General features: G+C 39.2%; 1 protein-coding gene and 1 pseudogene across 1 annotated transcript in view; both read left to right on the top strand.

The window, feature by feature from the left end:
* Positions 1 to 19582, top strand: part of ARHGAP42 (Rho GTPase activating protein 42) — a 252004-nt gene that overhangs the window by 58707 nt on the left and 173715 nt on the right. Inside the window, exon 2 of the mRNA XM_019741698.2 lies at positions 9830 to 9925. Coding sequence (XP_019597257.1) covers positions 9830 to 9925 — 96 coding nt within the window. The remainder of the gene's footprint in view (positions 1 to 9829; positions 9926 to 19582) is intronic.
* On the top strand, positions 1521 to 8358 carry LOC109452616 (acylglycerol kinase, mitochondrial; annotated as a pseudogene).

The raw sequence follows: 19582 nt of genomic DNA, 5'->3' as shown, positions 1-19582 counted from the left end.
GATTTATTCAAGGGTCTTGGGATTTGCAAACTGGGGACACAGGGAGAAACCCAGCAGTGTTCCAAAGAAGAAAGAAAAGTTAGAAGTTCTTACAGTAAAAAGTACATCCTTGAGAATGATCAATTCTGCATTCTTAGCCCTAGATTGGTCCAAAATGTTGTCAGTCAGATGCCAGGCAGTCAGGATGATAGGTGCAGGAGGTCTGGCATGTCCTGGTGGTCTGGATAATGGTTGTCAGGTGAATGTATACATGAGTCCTTCAGGGGGTAAACAGGTGGCCTGGATACATGAATCCTTCAGGGGATAATTAGAGGGTTACCTGGAGCTACAGATGTATATCTAGGTGTTAACACAGGACTGGGAAGTTCAAAAAAGTTGAAGTTCCTAGGCTAGTTAGAGCAAGAATGGAATTTTTCCTCATGCCTCTACCTTCTTTACATTAATAATTTTATCAGTGTGGTTAAAATGACTCCATTTTATATATACTCTCTCTTCGCTCTTTCCTCATGTGTTTGCTTTCTATTGGGCACTGAGGGCAAGAGAGATGAAAAAGAATATACGTACCTTCAGGAAGCTCAACACCTGAAACATTATTCAGCGATTTTGTGGGAATAGAATACAAGAATAAATGTGTATTTCCTTTGACTTTTAGCATGATGTTTCCTGATGACCATCTAAGGTCATTGCTGCTAGCTTATTCCATGCTAATCAACATGGCTAGCTCTCTTGCATATAGTCCAATAATGGAGTCTTACTGTCTTAGAATTTATACAACAGGTAAGGGATTAGGTAGATGTTATTTAAAGTCATCCCCCCACCCCCCAGTTTTAAAGCCCGATATTTTGGGGGAATTAGCTATGGTATGCATTCAAAAGAGCATCCAATTTGGGAAGCAGAAGACCTGTCCAGGTTGGAGTCCAGGTCTTAGACTCTGGGAAAATTAAGTTATTTAACTTTTCAGAGCTTCTGCCCTCATAGCTTTGTGTGAGAATTAAGAAAAATACATAAGAACTTTGAAATAGTAAAACATCTTACCAACACCATTGCTACCGTTATTGTAAACGTATACCAAAGCTTCTTGTAAATAGTAAAACATCTCTGTTATTGTTTTGGAAAGTGGATAACCCATGTTATACAAGTTGCTGAAAAAGCTGCATTAGGGGCTTGCAAGATTATGAATGGGAAGGAGGGAAGGTGAAAGGCATCCAGAAGGTTGTAGTATTTACGCACCTTGCAGAAATTTATGGTTTCAACAATTGAATTCCTGTTGTATATAAGATATGGTGCTGCTGTGAATACTTGGTGGGTAGTATTTGCAGATGGCAAAGTTTCCTACTTTTAGTGCACTACTTAAAATAAGGTGGATAAACCAGGATTATGGGTAACTAAGTGGATAAAAGGTAAATTAAAGGAAGTACAGCAAGAGTCACAGCATATAGTAGGAAGTGTAAAGAAGGAGATGACACCAAGATGGAAGGGATCAAGAAAGGCTTTTTGGAGAAAATGGAGGCTTGAGAGAGATGGTGAAAGAGAATATAGGCGAAGAGGATAACTCAAGAAGGTGGAATAACAGTACAAACAGAAGTACAAGAGACTGGATGGTTTGTTTCTGGTAATGACCAGTACCTCAGCTTGGTGTGAGCCTTGATAGATATGGTTGGATATGTAGGTGGAAGCTGCCTTTTGGACGGTTGGGGACATTTTCTTAATTTGGTCTTGCCTGGTGCATTGTCATACCTTTCAAGTCCCTGATGCCATTGATTCCTCTGAGAAGCCTTCTCCGTGCAGTCAAGCAGAACTGCTGTGTCTTCTTATTTGCTATTTATGTGCAGCGTGTATGGCAGCGTGGTTAAATGGGGATTCTGGAGCTAGGCTCCCTGGGTTGACATATTTACTAGCCTATGTAGCCTTGGGGAATTCACATAAGCTCTCTGTGTCTATTTCTTTATCTGTAGAATGGGACTGATGATATTAATTTATGTGGCTGTTGTGAGGAGTAATGGTTTAATTTACCTTATGAGCATGAAAAAGTATCAGTCACACAGTAAGTCATATCTGTGGTGATAGTGTTACTAACCGCTGTTGGAGATTTTATCAGTTGACCTCTGATATGATTTATTTACATGCTTCATGCCCCTACTGGACTCTGTCCTTCAGGAGGGAAGTATATATCCTGTTTTCACCTTTGTATTCTCATTGCTTTGTACGGTCTCCCTTCTGCATGGTAGTGTGAAGATGATAATTTCACAACACGATGGCTGGATAAATTGCTCCTGAGAGCCTTGCTTAAATCTAATTCCCAGAGCAAGTGGATTTCAGGAAGTACTGCCTTATACCAGTGGACTGGCTGGTTGTACATGTTCTGACATAAATACAGCCAACTTCCACAGCTGACATTGTAAAAAGTAATTCCATTGACACTTCTAAAGTAACAGGTAGACTCCAGCTCTTAAGTCTGTGTGTAAGAAGAGTTATAATTAAACAGTTATTGTTTTGTATTTCTCTAATGAAATGAAGTTTTAGTATTTCATTGGCATCATTTAATCATGGGTGCTACAGGTTAATTCTTTGATATAAAAATATTACTGACTAAGCAAAACCCAGTGTAATTTCTTCCAAATTATAATGTGAATACATCCTATGCTTACCTTGTAGGTTAGGCAAATGGAAAGCATGTGATGTGGGTGGTACTTGTAGTGTCTTTACCAAGTACAACCTTGCACGCTGGTAAATGTTATTCCTCTGCCTTCACCATAGGATGTGGCTGTGATGGCTCTGACTGGGATCTTTTTCTTCTTTGTCCTCAATTTCTAGTAACTTGGTAGAAATAGGAAGAAAGAGACACCCTTGCCTAAACCAGATTTCCTGTTTGTAACATTTTATTCACTTGATCTTTCTTTTTGTCTTTAAAACATTGATTCTGTCATTACATAATTTGACACTTGAGAACTCAACAATAAACTTTAAAACTTGAGATTTTACATTCAAGTTCTATATAATCACATGTTAATTTTATTTAAAAGATTTTAGAACCAGTACATTGGTTTTGTGTATCTGATCATTGCTTAGAAACTTTAGACAATTAGGGAATAGTATGTTTCATGTGGTTTTAAGTCAGTGGGAAGTGTTGTGTTTTCCATTTCAGAATTGCACACTCAGTAAGAGACTGAGCCAAGATTTAAAGCATGAACTGGATTCCTCATTTTGTAGCTCGGTCAATATTACTGCCAGAAAATATCATAAGTGCTTTACCTTGACCTCATCATTAGTTTGGTTTTTTAGAAACTAAGAACAAATAAAAGGAAAATCAAGAATCCAGAAACTTGAAGTTAAAAATAAGTTATATTTCAAACCTCCCCTTTATTTTTGGAATTACCATCTGAACTAGTTGAGAGCCATATTTTCTTGTATAGTGCTTTCTCATGCTTCTAAAAGGACTATGAAAGGGTAGTCCAGAAGAGAGCACAAAGGAGCCTGATTAAAGTTAGGTCAAGAAGAGAGTCTTTGTGGTTAAAGGGAGGAATAAAAGAACTAGAACCTTCAGTGAAAGCAGCTTTTTTTTTTTTTCTTGGTCTATTTATTGCATGCACAAATGGTCATATAAGTTTTTACTTTACATATTTAATTTGTCTGTTTAGAAAATTATTTATATTCATTTTAGAAAACTTAGAAAATACATTTAGAAAATTTAGAAAATTTAAAAAATGAAATAAATGTCACCCATTATTTTACAAACAAGAGTGAACTACTTAAATTTTTGTGTGTGCTTATTTCTATTGGTGTATTTTTTCCATTTGTATTTATGTTTAGACGTAATTAGTACAATACCAATTGTATATGGCTTTTTATCCTATTGATTTTACTTAGCATTGTAGTTTGAGTTTTTTTCCATATCACCAAAAATTCTTAGTGAAGAAAGATTTAAAGTAGGGGAAGAAAAAAAGTTTTCTTTAACTCTCTTAGGGTTTCTGGCTGGATCTGTCTGGAAATTAAACTGACAAAGAGAGATTAATAGGAGAAAGGCATACATATTTAAGTTTTACTGACATGGAAGCCTTCATAGGGAATTTTAGGCACTGGGGATATAGCAGTGACCAGATCAGTACAAGTTCTTAACTCTCATAGAATTTACCTTCCGGTGAGATAAGCTAATAAACCAATTAGCAAGTGAGGATCATCAAATGCCTAGCAAATCCGTAGGAGAAGATAACTGTATTCTTTAAAACACTTCGAAATCACTGGGAGAAAACTACAGCTGGAATCTGCTGTCATGCGGAGGCCATTGGCTCTATGGGAAACACTGTGATAACCTGCTAAGGAGAACAGCTTGTCGAGAAGCTCAGGTGTTTGGCAACCAGCTCATTCTTCCCAGTGTACAGGTGAAGAAGGCCACCGTCCTTCTCAATCCTGCAGCTTGCAAAGGCAAAGCAAGGACTCTATTTGGAAAAAATGCTGCCCCGATTTTACACTTATCTGGCATGGATGTGACCATTGTTAAGACAGATCATGAGGGCCAAGCCAAGAAACTCCTGGAACTGATGGAAAACAGACGTCATCATTGTTGCCGGACGAGAAGGGATGTTGCAGGAGGTTATTACTGGAGTTCTTCAAAAGGCAGATGAGGCCACCTTCAGTAAGATTCCTATCGGATTTACCCCACTGGGATAGACCAGTTGTTTGAGTCATACCCTGTTTACCGGAAGTGGAAGCAAAGTCCAACACATTACAGATACTACACTTGCTATTGTGAAGTGAGAGACAGTTCCGCTTGATGTTTTACAGATTAAGGGTGAAAAGGAACAACCTGTGTTTGCAATGACTGTCCTTCAATGGGGATTCTTCAGAGATGCTGGCATCAGAGTTAGCAAGTACTGGTATCTTGGGCCTCTGGAAACTAAAGCAGCTCACTTATTGAGCACTCTTAAAGAGTGGCCTCAGTCTCACCAAGGCTCTATCTTGTACACGGGACCTGTAGAGAGACCTCCCAGTGGAGTGGAAGTGGTCCCTCCATGGCCCTCTTTGTACAGGATAATATTATGGAGGCTTGCGTCATACTGGGCACAACCACAGGATGCCCTTTCCCAAGACGTGAGCCTGGAGGTCTGGAGAGATGTGCAGCTGTCCACCACTGAACTGTCCGTCACCACACAGAACAGTCAGCTTGACCTGACAAACACAGAAGACTTTATGAACACCTGCATTGAACCCGACACTGTCAGCAAAGGAGACTTCGTAATTATAGGTAAAAAGGTTCAAGACTCCATCCTGCACGCTGACGGCACTGAGTGTCTCCAGGAGAGCCAGTGCACTCTGCTGCTTCCTGAGGGCACATGGGACTCCTTTAGCATTGACATTGAGGAGTATGAAGCGATGCCCGTGGAGGAGAAGCTGCTCCCCAGGAAACTGCAGTTTTTCTCTGATTCTAGGGAGAGCAGATGCTGCAGAGCACAGCTCAGTGAGCGGACAGGAGGAGAAGAGTGTTGTGAGACTGCATTTTAGGCCCCAGTGGGGCCAAAAGGGACCAAATGCCTCACCTGTCCCCAGTGTTGTCAGCGGATCCCAAGGGCATTTTCATGACAAGTACCTCTGCCCTTCTCTCGCAGTGCTTCCCAAAGTGTGCTCTGTGCCACCCGCTTCCCATTAGCGCACGCTTTGCCGTCTGTGTGAGTCGATCCCGCCTAAATAGGATTTTCCTCAGGCTACTTCAAGAAAATTCTCACACTCAGTATCTGGAAAAGGGCTACACCTTGTTATCTGCCCAAAGTGCAAGCACAGTGGCCCCCAAGGACTTCCGGGAAGTGCCAGGCTTCCCGATGGTGCTGCTACTTTGTGAGTTCTGATTACTTAGCTTGTTTCCGTTGTCTGCTCAATCCAGAAACATCCGAGAAGTGTTTCCCTCTTCAGCCTTGGCTGAAACACTATAGTATACCAGTTTGTTTGTTTTTTAAGTAGTGCTTCTTAAATGTTGGTTTGCATGAGAACAATCTGGGGTGCACATTGAAAATTGAGTTACTGGGGGCCCAACCTAATTAACTCAATCAGGGATGGAGCCCAGGAATCTGTACTTTTTTAAAGGGCAGCCACCGTCCAGAGGTGACTACAGCCTTACCTGGACGCAGTGGTGTAAAGCAGTGGTCCACACACTATTCTGCTCACATACTTCCTAGAAGTAATTTGGAAAATCATGTTTCCACTCACACTTCTAAGTTGACAACTAACATTTTTCATAGGAAGAGTTGCCAAAGTATGTACTTTCTGCTATCCTGTAAATATTGATATTTTAAAATAAAACTGTTACTTCACTCTTTTAAACATATTCAGTGTAATTTAAATACATAGCAATCTGACACTCATCCATTTACAAAAATAAATAAGTTCTTTAGAAATTGAAAAAAAAAATAAAAGGACTGTGAAAGAATCACTCACACATTCGTGATTACATCCAGTGTTGAAATAGACACCCAAGTCTTACACAGAAACACTGACTAATCAGGTTGTCTCTGCCACCGCGTGATTGCTGTGAACAAAGGGAGAATTTGAAACTGCTATCAATAGACTATTTTCTTGAGCAGTTTCCAAGGATATCTAAGATCTAACAGCTGCCACCTAAATTCCTGCATTTTCACCTTTTCCTCTCTTTTTTGACATGTTCAACATGGAAAATAGCCAACATATTTTAAGTGTCTAACTGTATGTCAGACCCTGTTCTAAGTGCTTCAACTCACTTACTCCTCCCAATAACCCTGAGAGATGGCTTTTGTTCCATTTCACAGATGAGGATACTGAGCCGAGCTGCAGAGAGGTTATGGAGCTTGCCCAGAAGCATGCCACTGATTGGTAGAAGCAGGAAGCTCACCTGAGTAATCTGCCACTAGAACTCATACTTGTACTCATACTTGGCTGTATTGACAAGGATAGCTTGTAAACTGGGCTACTTACTGTGTTCCTGTTTGGGGATGGCAATTATTATAGTGCATTCACTGTGATCTCTGAGAGAGGACAAAGCAGCTAACCATTCTCAGTCAAGGAGCAAGGTCACGGGAAGCAAAGCAAAGAGCAGTGTAGGAAGAAATGGTGGGACATGGGGGGTTGCCAAGAGTTCTCTAGGACAGAGCTTCCAGATAGCTTACTGAGTTTGAGGGGGAACTCGGAGGAGCTTGTGATGAGGAGGTGAGAAAAAGAAGGGTTCCTAAGCATTCTGATCCACTCATATAAGCTCCCTCCCTTCTCAACTCTGCTGTGCAGAAATTGCATCTGTGCCTTCAAATCCAGTTCACCATAAGGCCTTTATAGTGTACATAGGAAATTAAAGGGATGTTAAATGGAATGCTTTTCCCAAGTCTTGGGGACAGTACCCATATACAGCTTGGTTTAAAATTAGCCTGATGAGTTTGCTTTCTTTGTCTTCTCATAATATTTGATGTAGGTATTATGACTTCTCTATCCTTAGAGCTGGGTACTCGTAGATAACTGCATACTTTTACGTGGTGCCCGTCTGTCTGAAGGGCCAGTCAGCTTTTCCACCTTTATGAGCTAGACTTGAATGATAATAATTGAAGCCATTTATTGAGTTGCCTACTGTGTACCAGGCACATCTTCGCTGAGTCTCTATAACAACCCTGTGAGATAAGTGTGTCTTCTCTGTTTTGTAGATAAGAAAAATGGGCCTTGAGTAGAATGTGTCCAACGCATCACAGCTGATTGAAGTATAATTCTGATAAAGCCTTTGTTTTGCTCATTGACTAATAATTCACTAAGGAGGCTCTCTTCATCTTTCTTCCTGAAAGCCCAAAGCAGAACCATTGTTAAGCTGATTGACCCTTTCATTCTCTTAGATTGAAAGGACCTCTCAAATAGATTAGAGGGTCCCCAAATTTTACCCCTCTTGTGGGAAAAGGTGTTAATCTACAAGTAGCATCCTCTTCTCAGTGCATGATTTATTTATTTCAAACAAGATTAAAAAGACAAAAACTGAGTCTCTTATGTGTTTATTTTGGTGGTTACTTTTTTACAAGCCTCTCTGAGGCTTGAGGTCTGTGGTCTTCAGAATTGTCAGTGGTGTGAGGATGTTGGTGAATTCTTGATTCACAGTGGTGAAAAAGATGACCTTCATATTTGGAGACCGATTTACTCATGAGTGTTTACTTTGATAGGTACCTGGGCTTGGAGTTTCATGAATGGTGTGTTACCATAAACCTACTTCTTGGGACCATGTCTAGGCATGGGACCATAATTGTTTTCGTGCAGAAAAACAAATTCTAACAGTTGTTAAAATGCTAAGGAAGACAATCCAGGACTGTTGCTACAGGTGTCAAGAATGTTGCAGTAGAGTGGAGAGATCAGGCTCAACTCTGTGACAAGAACAAGTGGGAATTCATAGCCAAGGAGCAGGTTAGGGGTGAGTGTTGGTGGGTGGGAAATTATTACGAGGAGACTTCAAGTGTAGGAGGATTTTTGGTGAAGGCAGGCCAAGGACTTATGTATCAAAGCAGGAGGGTGAAGAATTTGATCCGATATCCAGGGTGGGCATTTTTCTCTAAATTGACTTGGCAGGATTCTTGCTAAAACAGGGCTTTGTAGGCCCAGTGAGGAAGGGGAGCCAAGATAGAGGGCCTAGTCAAGAAGAGAGCCTGACTAAAGATTGATGGAGAGAGTCTTTGTCAGGTCCTATTGCTTGACATTAATGTAAGGGTTCAGGTATTAGACTTGAACCCATGAGAGGTGTCATTCAATGAAGTGTGGAGTGTATTCCAGAAAAATACGTTTTCCTACTGCTGCCAACTTCCGTGGAAGGGTTGGCATGGATGAACAGAGTAGCTCTGAGAGGTGGGACCTTGAAATCTTCCCTGATGCTGCCCTGTCAGATTGATTTATTTTAAATTTTATTTAACAGACTTAAATAGTACTTACATCCCAGGCTCTGTTCTAAATAAACTCTTTGCAAATATTAACTTAATCCTCAGAACAGCTCTATGAGGTAGTTATGTTACTGCTACTCACTTTTTACAGATGAGGAAGCAGATGCCCAGAGGAATTAAATAATTTGCCCAAGGTCATGTTGCTAGTTAAGTGGTGGGACTGGGACTTGGATTTCAACCCAGGCAGCCTGGCTCCAGAGGCTACATTTTTAGTCGCTCTGTTAGGTTGCATCCCAGGCTTTTGCCTCCCAGGGATGTACTTTTCATTATCCTGGGCTTTTCTTTATTCTCTCCAGGAATAAAGAAGAATTCATCTTCTGGATTTAGTCACACTCTGGACTTTGTTCAGACTGAAGTCAGGATTGAAGAGTATGTTTAGCTTGAGGTCTCCTATAAATCACAAGATTATTTGTAAACAACCTTCCAGGTGGCCTTTCACCATAGAATGAGATCAAAACTAGTAGTTAATTGGTAAAAACGTATTTCCTGCATACTCCACAGTCTGTGTAGAATAACATCAGGGACACTTTCTAATCAAAGGTTGGCTGGTTCTTTTTTTCTTTTTAGTAGCAACCTCAGTAGCATTCCTTTTTTAAATTTTTAATAAATGTTCTGTTTATAAGGAATGAATAGTAATTCTTTGATAAAGGCTTTGGGAAGTTGGCTTCCAGAGAATACATGACTGGCATTAAAACTTTCTTAAAAGGACAGATCCCCTTTAAGCAGAGCAGATCCAGTTCCTAAAATATTTCTTCAGTAGTTACTTTAAATTCTGCTTATATTTGTCAAACTAGTATGTTAAAGGTTCTGGTTAAAATAGTATTAACATCAAAGTTATATACTATTACATGTGGAAACTTGAGTATTCCATGGTACCTCTAACTTGTAATTCTTTTAACTTTCAATTACAGATCTGTCTATGGCAGTACAGAAATTTTCCCAGTCACTGCAAGATTTCCAATTTGAATGTATTGGTGATGCTGAAACAGATGATGAAATTAGTATCGGTGAGTACTACTGTTTTTCAGTATCCTAAGTAATAATTTTAAAAGTTCTACTTCAGATATTGATTACATTTGAAATCACATAGATTCATTCACCCAAATATTAAACATGGAAGATATTCTGACTTTGATGAAAGTAAAGGGCAATTTTTGGTTACTGTGGAAGAGAATATTATAAATTGTTCTAAAATTGAGCTCCATGGTTCTTCCATAAGGAAATTACTTAATCATGCTTTAATTCAGTTCAGCCCTTTGAGAAGATGTGGGTAACAATGTTTGCCTGTGTCTCAAAGGTAATTATTCATTCAAACTAATCTATACTGGGAATCTGTTATTAAATATACAAGGTACTGGTTTAAAGTTTTTTAAATACTGATTTCTCTTTTAACATGAGTGTTTGTTTATATTGGGAAAACAAAGCAGTCATCACATATTAAACTAGTATTATTGTAGGACACAGAACATTTCTGGGGATCAGGAGACTTGAGCCCTAATCTGACTTTGACATAGTAATTGAGCAATCTGACCCAGAGAAAGCCTGCCCCTTCGTGAATCACGTGGTTTCATTTTCCCTAAAGTGAATAAGTTGGATTATGTGATCTCCAAAGTTTTATCTGTAGGTATGTGAGTTTTTACTGTTTGAAGATCAGATTCATGTAACATTCTTCCAGATTTTAACAATTCCTACTTGCCAGTTTGTAGACATGGAGTCCATTTGAAAGCTGGTGTAGAGACATATCACATAATCAGAAGACTGTATAAAATATGTGTGTACATTTTAGAGAATAATACTAAGTTTGCTCACCTTCCAGGTATAGAAATAGGATATTATTACCAGTATCTAGAACAGTGACTCCCAAACTTTAATGTGTGCATGAAACTCCTGGAGATCTTATTAAATGCAGATTCTGATTCAGAAGGTTTCGGGTGGAGTGTGCAATTCTGTATTTACAACAGACTGGAAAGTGGTGTCAACACTGCTGGCCCCTGGGCCACACTTTGAGTAGCAGACATTTACGACCCCTGACATGGCCTCTCCTTCCCCTGCCATTTCTTCTGTAGTTTTTTTATATGCATTTTTAAATCCTATGTTTTTATTATTTTTAAAAACCTATGTAGCAAATCTAAACCTAGCTGTGCAAGGAAAGGGCAATGTTGTCTTCACAAAAGAAAGTCTCTCAAGAGAAGATAAGCTGAATGAGTTTCTGATTCATTGTGTGTGACATTGTTTTAGTTTGCTTACATTTATGAAGGTTTCTCCTGGAGAAACCTTTGGGCAGAGTGCAGACTCCTTAGCCAAGCCGTTTCTGCATATGAAATTTGCATTACACATACATCATTATGGTCAAGTTGGCAGTCTTTCAGAGGAACTGTGCCAGGTGCTTACTTTATTAGCTTGCTCCTTACAGAGTGTTAGTTACTCTTAAGGGGATGTAGACGTGGCTAGTCTCTTGGGATCATGAATGACTCCTTCTCTCAGTTCTCTGCTGAAAGGTGGGTAAGCCGTGCTTGTCACGAGGCTGAGGTATAGTTAGGGAGCCTTTAGGAAGAAGGGAGAGGACTACCACGGGGCTGCAAGCAGCAGGACGCCTTCCTCTTAACAGGATGAAAGGGAAAGGACAACATCAGTGATCATGCGCCACCGACATTTGGAACACTTGTTGTCATTTTCTGTGCCACTTCTTGACATTTGTCATCAGTGTCTGGCCCCCAACACAGACTTTGTAATACACACTTAGCCAGACAAAAGCCTAGATTATATTACTAAAATATTAATATCCTAGCATTATTATTTAGAAAAAAGGAAGAACACTTACGTAACTGCAATTATTTTGACTTACTAATAAAACCTGCAAATTCCAAGAAGGCAGAGGTCAGATCTGTCTTTTTTTTTGACCATTTTAGCTTTATAGCAGTTGACCCAGGGCTTGACTTATGGTACACCCTTTGTTAAATTGTTGAATAAATGACAATTTTCCTTATAAACTTTAATTTTTTTTACTTACGTGTATATTTTTCTAATAGAATGATATGTGTATATATATATATATATATATATATATATGTACATACACACACATATATAATTTGTTTTTTTCTTTGTAAAGAGGATTATAGCAAATACTTCAAGGTTTTCATAGATATTATAATTTTTAGTAATTTCATGACAAAAATATTCCATCAGATTCATATACATGAATTTACAAAATAATCTCTATAGTATATTCAGGCTCCTTCTAGTTGGTCTTTTACTTGTTATTAACAGTATAGTAAACATACAAGGTGTCATCAAAACTACGGTGAATGTTTGAATTAAAGCAAAATTATTACAGTAAAAGACACATTGCCATTAATCTCCCTCAAAACACTCCCCCTTACTTCGAACACTCCCATCCCATTGTTCTTATGAAGCAGTTTATGAAGCAGTTCTGGAAGCCACTTTATGAAGCAGTTCTGGAAGTCCTCTTTTGTGATTGTCTTTAATTGCGCTATTGTGGCTGCCTCAATGTCTTGAATCAATTCAAAACATTTACCTTTCATGGACACTTTGACTTTGGGGAAGAGCCAGAAGTGCACGGTGCCAGATCCAGTGAATAAGGTGGATGAGGACACAGTGTAATGTTTTTATTTGGCAGAAATTGCAATATCAGAAGTGATGTGTGACATGGAGCCTTTCCTGTGGGATCACAAAACACGGTGTATGCTGCTGCCGAGTGCCATCCAATGGAAAGGCAGTCATCTTTAATACGGGCAGCAGCATGTTGAACCTTAGTAACAGTGTGTGACAAGTTTCAACTTGTTTGGTGCAGTCAGGTGTGAGCTACGGTTGAGAGAAGGTGTGTTTCAAAGTGTGCCGTAAATCATCCTTCATCATAACACAGCTCTGTGTCACGTTACTTCTGGTATGGCAATTTCTGTCAAATAAAAACATTACAGTGTGTCCTCATCCACCTTATTCACTGGATCTGGCACCATGTGACTTTTGTCTCTTCCCCAAAGTCAAAATGATTCAGGGCCTTGAGGCAGCCACGACAGCTCAACTAACGACACTCACAAAAGAGGACTTCCAGAACTGCTTCAGAAAGTGGCAAGAATGATGGGATTAGTGTTTTCAAAGCGAGGGGGAGTATTTTGAAGGGGATGAATGGCAATGTGTCTTTAACTATAATAATTTTTTTAATTTAAACATTCACCATATTTCTCTTAATTTCTATTCATATCTCTCTTAATTTCTGTTATGCTTCTTACTTAAAATATCTTTTTGAAGTCACATGTAGTAACTGCTGAGGTAGGGTTTTTTAATCACCATGTTATGCAGCTTTCCAGGGAGATTGATGGTAGGTGATTTCCCCAGCTTGTGGTGAACTTGCTATCTCTGCATTGGGCTGCTTGTCTCCACTTTGGCTAAATGGATGTTGTTGTTTGGCTCTTGCAGATTAGATTTGAAAGGTGTGAATTGATGAGTAGCTGAAGATTTAGTCTATGCAATGAATATTAAATTAAATTCTGCTTAGAGGACTTTGAGGAGTTAGATCGAGGTGAATACTATGTAGGGGTAGGTGTAATATTGTTTGTTACTTTTAAATCAGGAGACTTATTTAGCTCTTATTACTGGGAATCTGACTTAAACATCAATGCTTTGTTAGGGAAATTTAACTAAGGTAAAAAGTCTTATAAACAAATTATTTCTGAAACAACTAATGTGAAAATATACATATGTTCCCATATGCTCACCATCCAACACTTTGTATCCCTTTCCAGAGCCTCCAAGTGTAGTCTAAACAGTTAAAAATAACTATGTATGTAGTAAAATAGTAGAAGACTTTAAATTCCTAACATGGAGGGCATGTGAGGATATCGCAAGCTGTTGTACCAAAGACAGTGCTCCAGGAATGTGTCCCTGAGACTAATGGGTGAGGCTGGTGTGTTTGGAATGCAAGAATTGGCCTTACCCACGTTTGTCACCTTCAATTCTACATAGGAAGGTACAAAGTTTCAGTAGTCCTTAAAATAGCTTATTGATGCTCTAGTTTCAGCTTCTTTATTTAATAAGAGAAGGAGGGACAGCTGTGACTCTTAACTTTGAGTAATAGCCACAACATTCTCAGCCAGAGTAGTCTTGAGATATCACCACTCAAAACAATGACTTACCAAAAAACAAAAAAAAAACAATATCTTTTATAAGTGAGCAATGCCAGTGCAAAATAATTTGTGAAGTCAAGACATTTGCAGACGTTCTGTAAATCATGGTGGTGGGAATGGGTGGAAGGGCAGTAGTAAGACCAGTGATATGTCTGCTTTCAATGTGTTTGCATTACTAGGGTGAAAACAGATTCTGAGTCAAGTAATGAAAAGAAGGTGCTGTTACTGTATCGATATAATTACCTAATTAGTGGAAGCTGATCCAGGAGTTTTTTTTTGATGAGTAGGCCTATGACTGGCCTGTAAATTGGCCTCATTCTTCAGCTGTCCCCTTCTGCTCCCACCTTTTTGGCCTTGTGCTTGCTGGCTTTTTTGTTTGCTTTTTTGGTACCAGTGAGATGTTGCTGGCTTGGAAGGAAGTAAAATAGAATAGTCGTCTGGGATGCAGTGGGGAATTCCTGTGGCTCAGAAAGTGGGTTAGTTGTTTCCAGAAGTAAAGTCCAAAGCAGGGCAGCATCCCACACTCTCCTTAACATTCAAGAGTAGCAAGATGTCATGGTTCCTCCTTTTTCTAAGAATGAATGAGCTGTAGGTGAGCTTTTGATGGCTCCCTTTTATCTGCCCACTGCAGCACTGGCCTAGTGGGAAGCAGCTTCAGTCCTTCCAGTCTAACTTCCTACAGCTGCTCTAATTGGCCACTTTTTAGACTGTTTTAACTTTTTGAACTGAGTAAAGACATTGAGTTAGGAGTAAGTTAGGAGTTGCATAGCTGGGGCTGTGTTTGGGGCTTCGAAATTTGTGGTGTGGGGGAGGGGAGTGATTGCAAATTGGTGTAAGACTCAGTCCTCCAATAATTACATGGGTAGACTAGATACAAAATATACCATTATTTAACTATAATTACACAGTAATATATATATATAAATGCAAAAAGAAAATGAATGCATCAGTCCTGGTGCATGCAAGTGCATGGGAGGGAATCAATTAATTCCAAAGTGAATCATGGACCTAGCCTTAAAACCTTACTAGTAGGAAATAAAACTCTATCACCACAAGGAAAAAAAATGCAATACTGTTCCTTTGAAAATAGTTTATACTGGTTCATTTAAACAAGTAGAAGCTCAAAGATATTACTGTGAATCTGCCTATGAGACAGGTTGTTTTGTCAGGTTAATTTAGCACATGATAGTATGGGATAATAAAAGGCTGTAAATCTTAGTGTGTCACATTCAGAAATTATGTCCAAAGCAAAGCTGGGTGTGGGGACAGAGTCCCAGAGAGCAGTTTCTAGGCTCTCGGCCTCACATGGAAAGGTGCTGGCTCGGTTATTAGATGGCCATCAGCTGTAATCAGATGGCCATCTGCTGTGGATGGGTGGCCATCAGCTCTTACCAGTTAGCCATTGGTCACTGATATAACTGCCATGGCTAAACTAGCAAGTGTGGATTGCAGCTAGCAAATGCCATTAGCAAGCGCGGATGGTAGATTGCAGATCGTGTGGATCCTACTTCCTGTGTCTCGCCCGGCGGCCAGGGAGAGTGGGGTGCAGGAAGACCCCTCGTTGGGGTACTGGCAGATGTTTGCTTTTGTGTCTTGATTAGCCGCCATCAAGAATATAGTGGTATGAAACCCTATTCGTGGCTCCATTGTTTTTACTTTTTGGCTTAGCCATATCCTGCATTCTTGTGTGGGGAGCGGGAGCTGAGACCCTGCACTACACATCGCGCCCGAGCAGGGTACGGTGCCGGCCAAAGCTCTCCGAAGGGCGGTGGAGCAGTTTGTATGTATGAACACTCAGTCTCAGGAAGCCTGTGAGGAGCAGCTGCCAGAGAGCTGGACCCCCGTGGAGGGGTGGGAAGACATGGATAATTCTGCAACCAGCATAGGCCAGAGAAAGCGAAGGTCGTTGTGACCATGTGGGTTGGGAAGTGCTTGCTGAGGCAGTCCGGGTGCGGGACTTGTAGTCCCCGGTGGAAACGCTTGCTGAGTCCCCGGTGGAGGATGAGGGTGAAGTTGAGGTCGTCCCTCACCCCCAGGTTGGGGAGGACTTGAAGTCTTCACCCTGCGGAGAGGGCACATATTATGAGGCCAATGCACAACCCTGGTAAATGATTGTGGACTATAGGAAATTGAATAAGGTGATGCTACCTGTGCATGCTGCAAGTGCCTTCCATCCCTGATTTGATGGACTGCTTGACTGTTTGCTTGGGAACGTACCACCATGTAGTGGAACTAGCAGATGTTTGTTTCCTGTGTCTCACCCGGCCGCCAGTGAGACTGTGGTGCAGGAAGACCCCTTGTTGGGGTATTGGCAGATGTTTGCTTTTGTGTCTTGACCAGCTGCCATTGAGAATATAGTAGTATGAACCCTGTATCCATGACTCCATTGTTGTTCCTTTTTGGCCTCACCATATCCTGCGTTCCTGTGCGGGGAGCGGGACCAGAGACCCTGCATTACACTGGGGCATGTAAATTACTGTGCCTATAATTTAAAATCACTTTCTAGCCAACGTCTTAAAAGAAGTCTAGATTTTTTAAAAAATTGGATATTGTTAATCAAGCTGAAGTAGTGCCAGTAAAAATATTAATCATTGATAAGAGGCAAAGCTTGTTCATTCTAGGTAGTCTTGGAAACCATTGGAAAGTCCAGTTGCAGTTGTGTGTAAACAGCTTGTGTGATGGTCTGTGTTAACTCTCAGGAAAGTCTTGGATGCTGTGAACCTTGCACTTAGGAGATTAAACATTTACCAAGAAGGAGAGTCAGTTTGCTAGTAAATATTTTAGGTGGGGACTTCATTCCTTTAGACACACCTAAACAGAAAATTCCTGTGGTGGAGACAGACAACACACAACACTTCTCAACTAAAGTTATGTTCCCCAACACTGAGTGGAGAAATGAGGCCATCAATTAGGTAATTCAGATCAAAATGTTTCATAATAATTGCCCAGTTAGTTTTTTGACATAACTAGTGTGTTCCTGTTCAGGTATTTAGTCTGTTTGAATGCAGATATGCAGATATAACAATACTGATGGTTAGTGTTGAATAGTTCTTAAAATGAAGAGCATGTTACATCTTAAAAAAAAATAAAAACTTTTATATGGAAATCTATATACATATTGTACGTGTACTGACTGATAGATGGATGGTAAGTTGAACCCAATCCAAGTTTTGAATATTGGGTTGCCTGGAGAGTATCCTGCATTTGGGAATCTTTTCTGTTCTGTCCTTAGGAGAGTATGTCGAAAGGTGAGACAAATTTAAAATAGTCACATTTCAAGTCATAGGGACTCTTTTGTGGCTTCCTGAGCAAGCAATAATTTGCTCAGGTGCAAATATTTGTTTGATTACCTCTTCTAAGCTGGGTGTGTGTTAGTGTGATATAATAGTAAAGTGACTTAACCATGAGCCTGAAGTCACCTTGGTCTATAGATAGAAGCCTAGAGTGATCACTGATACCGTGTTTCCCCTAAAATAAGACCTAGCCGGATAATTATCTCTAATGCATCTTTTGGAGCAAAAATGAATATAAGATCTGGTGTTATTTTACTATAATATAAGACTGGGTCTTATGTAATATAATCTAAGATAAGACCGGGTCTTTTATTCATTTTTGCTCCAAAAGATGCATTAGAGATAATTATCCAGCTAGGTCTTATTTTCGGGGAAACACAGTACCTGCTCAGAGGGTGTGAAGTAGAAGAACTTTTTTAAAGGAGTGGTTGGAAAAATTGCCTTTATTTTCCTTGTTAGAGAAATTACTGTGGGGAAAATGTATAAATCTTTTGCCAAGTAAATCCATTCAATTTGAGGATGCATCTGGTAGGTCCAATGGAAAAGTATTATTTGATCCAGTTTTCCAAGTGATAAATCAGGAATATAGTTGAGGATGGGATGTATGGCACACAGCTTGCTTTATGTGTTTTGACTTGATCCCTATATAGTATAAAAACATGCTGAGAGCCAGTAACCTGTGTTTCAGGTTTAAAAAACAACACATACAAAAAAACCTGGTATGTTTATAAACCCAGGAAATACTCTTAAAAGATCATAAATGATTTTAGCTAAACAAGAGCTTGTTTTCTTCAACTCACACTAATAAGATTCAATTACTAACCTATTTTATTATTAAAGCTTCTGTAAAGATTTTCTTCAGAATTTGGTTATGAGCTATGATAACAGATTACTAATAATTGTCTAATGCTGTTATGATGTATAAGGTAGAATGTGGCCAAGAAACTCTTCTTGGGCATTTCTTAGGAAAATGTTTGCAAACCAGAGACAATGCCATTACTGACCACAAATGAAGTCTTTGAAAAGAGACCTATGATTTTTATTAAATTCTAGGAAACAAATTACCTTCTCATTTACTGAATCAAAAGAAAATCCATCAGTTATAACCGACCCTCATTACAACCCACTTAAATGTGGTTATATAAATCAGGAAGTCCTCTATTAAATTGGAACCTTTCCAAATGCCTAAGTTGTTTATACAAATAACATTTTCTATTGAACTTTGTAGAGGAAGCATATTTTACTGTTTAATGACTCTCAGTTGGACAATTGAATTATTGTTTTCCATTTTTTTACCACCCTTATTTTTGCACCCACATAGAAACCACCCACTATTAAGGATTGGGACAGCTGAGAAAGTTGCACATTTCAGGTGGAGTTCCTCTCTGAAAAAAACACCACTTACGAGATGTTTTCATCATATTAGCTCTGTATTTCAAAGAACATAACTTGATTTAATTTGAGATTCAAAGGCTTAGATTTTTTTTTTTTTTATTTCAGGCTCTGAAAAACAGTTTGAAACTTATGTCACAAGTCACATGTCTCAGAAAAAAAAATTGTTTGAATTTAGTAATATTCAATAATCCCCTGAAACCCCTTTATTTCTTTTGTGAATTGTTATGCCAAACAAAAAGTAGTTCAATGTTTCACAGAGAGCTCAGTCTCTTATCTCCTCCAGCGAAATATATGCTTTTTGAGGTTAGAAAGTTTTACTTACATTTCTACTGCTGCATAATACTCGAGAGCTTTATTATGTAGCAGAGGCTTAGTAAACATTTGTTACACAAATAGTCCCCCTGCAAAATCTAGTAAACCTTTATGTAGAAACAAATCACCTTAAGGTACATAAATAGAATTTTAGAGTCAAATGTTAAATTATAAAATAAGTATGTACTTGGACATGTCTAGCATGATTCTTTTCAGCATGGGCATAAACTAAATTTTGAGAGGAAATAGGTTATATATTTACATACACTCAAACACATAAATATACATATATAACTTTTCACGTACTTGAGAATCATTTAGAACAAATTTAATATTTGTAAACAGAGCTCAATATTTTTCTGTTCTTTAATTTATTCAACGTTCATTGACTACCTGTTAGGTGACAAGCACTGTGCCAATTCATGGGGACCTGGTGGTGAAAACAGTAGCTTTTGCCCTCAAGGAGTATACACACTAAAGGGTAAGATGGTAGTAATATTCATTTAGGATAGCATAA

Source organism: Rhinolophus sinicus, linkage group LG06 (assembly GCF_036562045.2).
Source record: "Rhinolophus sinicus isolate RSC01 linkage group LG06, ASM3656204v1, whole genome shotgun sequence".
Taxonomy (NCBI): Eukaryota; Metazoa; Chordata; class Mammalia; order Chiroptera; family Rhinolophidae; genus Rhinolophus; species Rhinolophus sinicus.
Note: the sequence above shows the minus strand (reverse complement) of the source record. Positions and strands in the feature narration are given on the sequence as shown.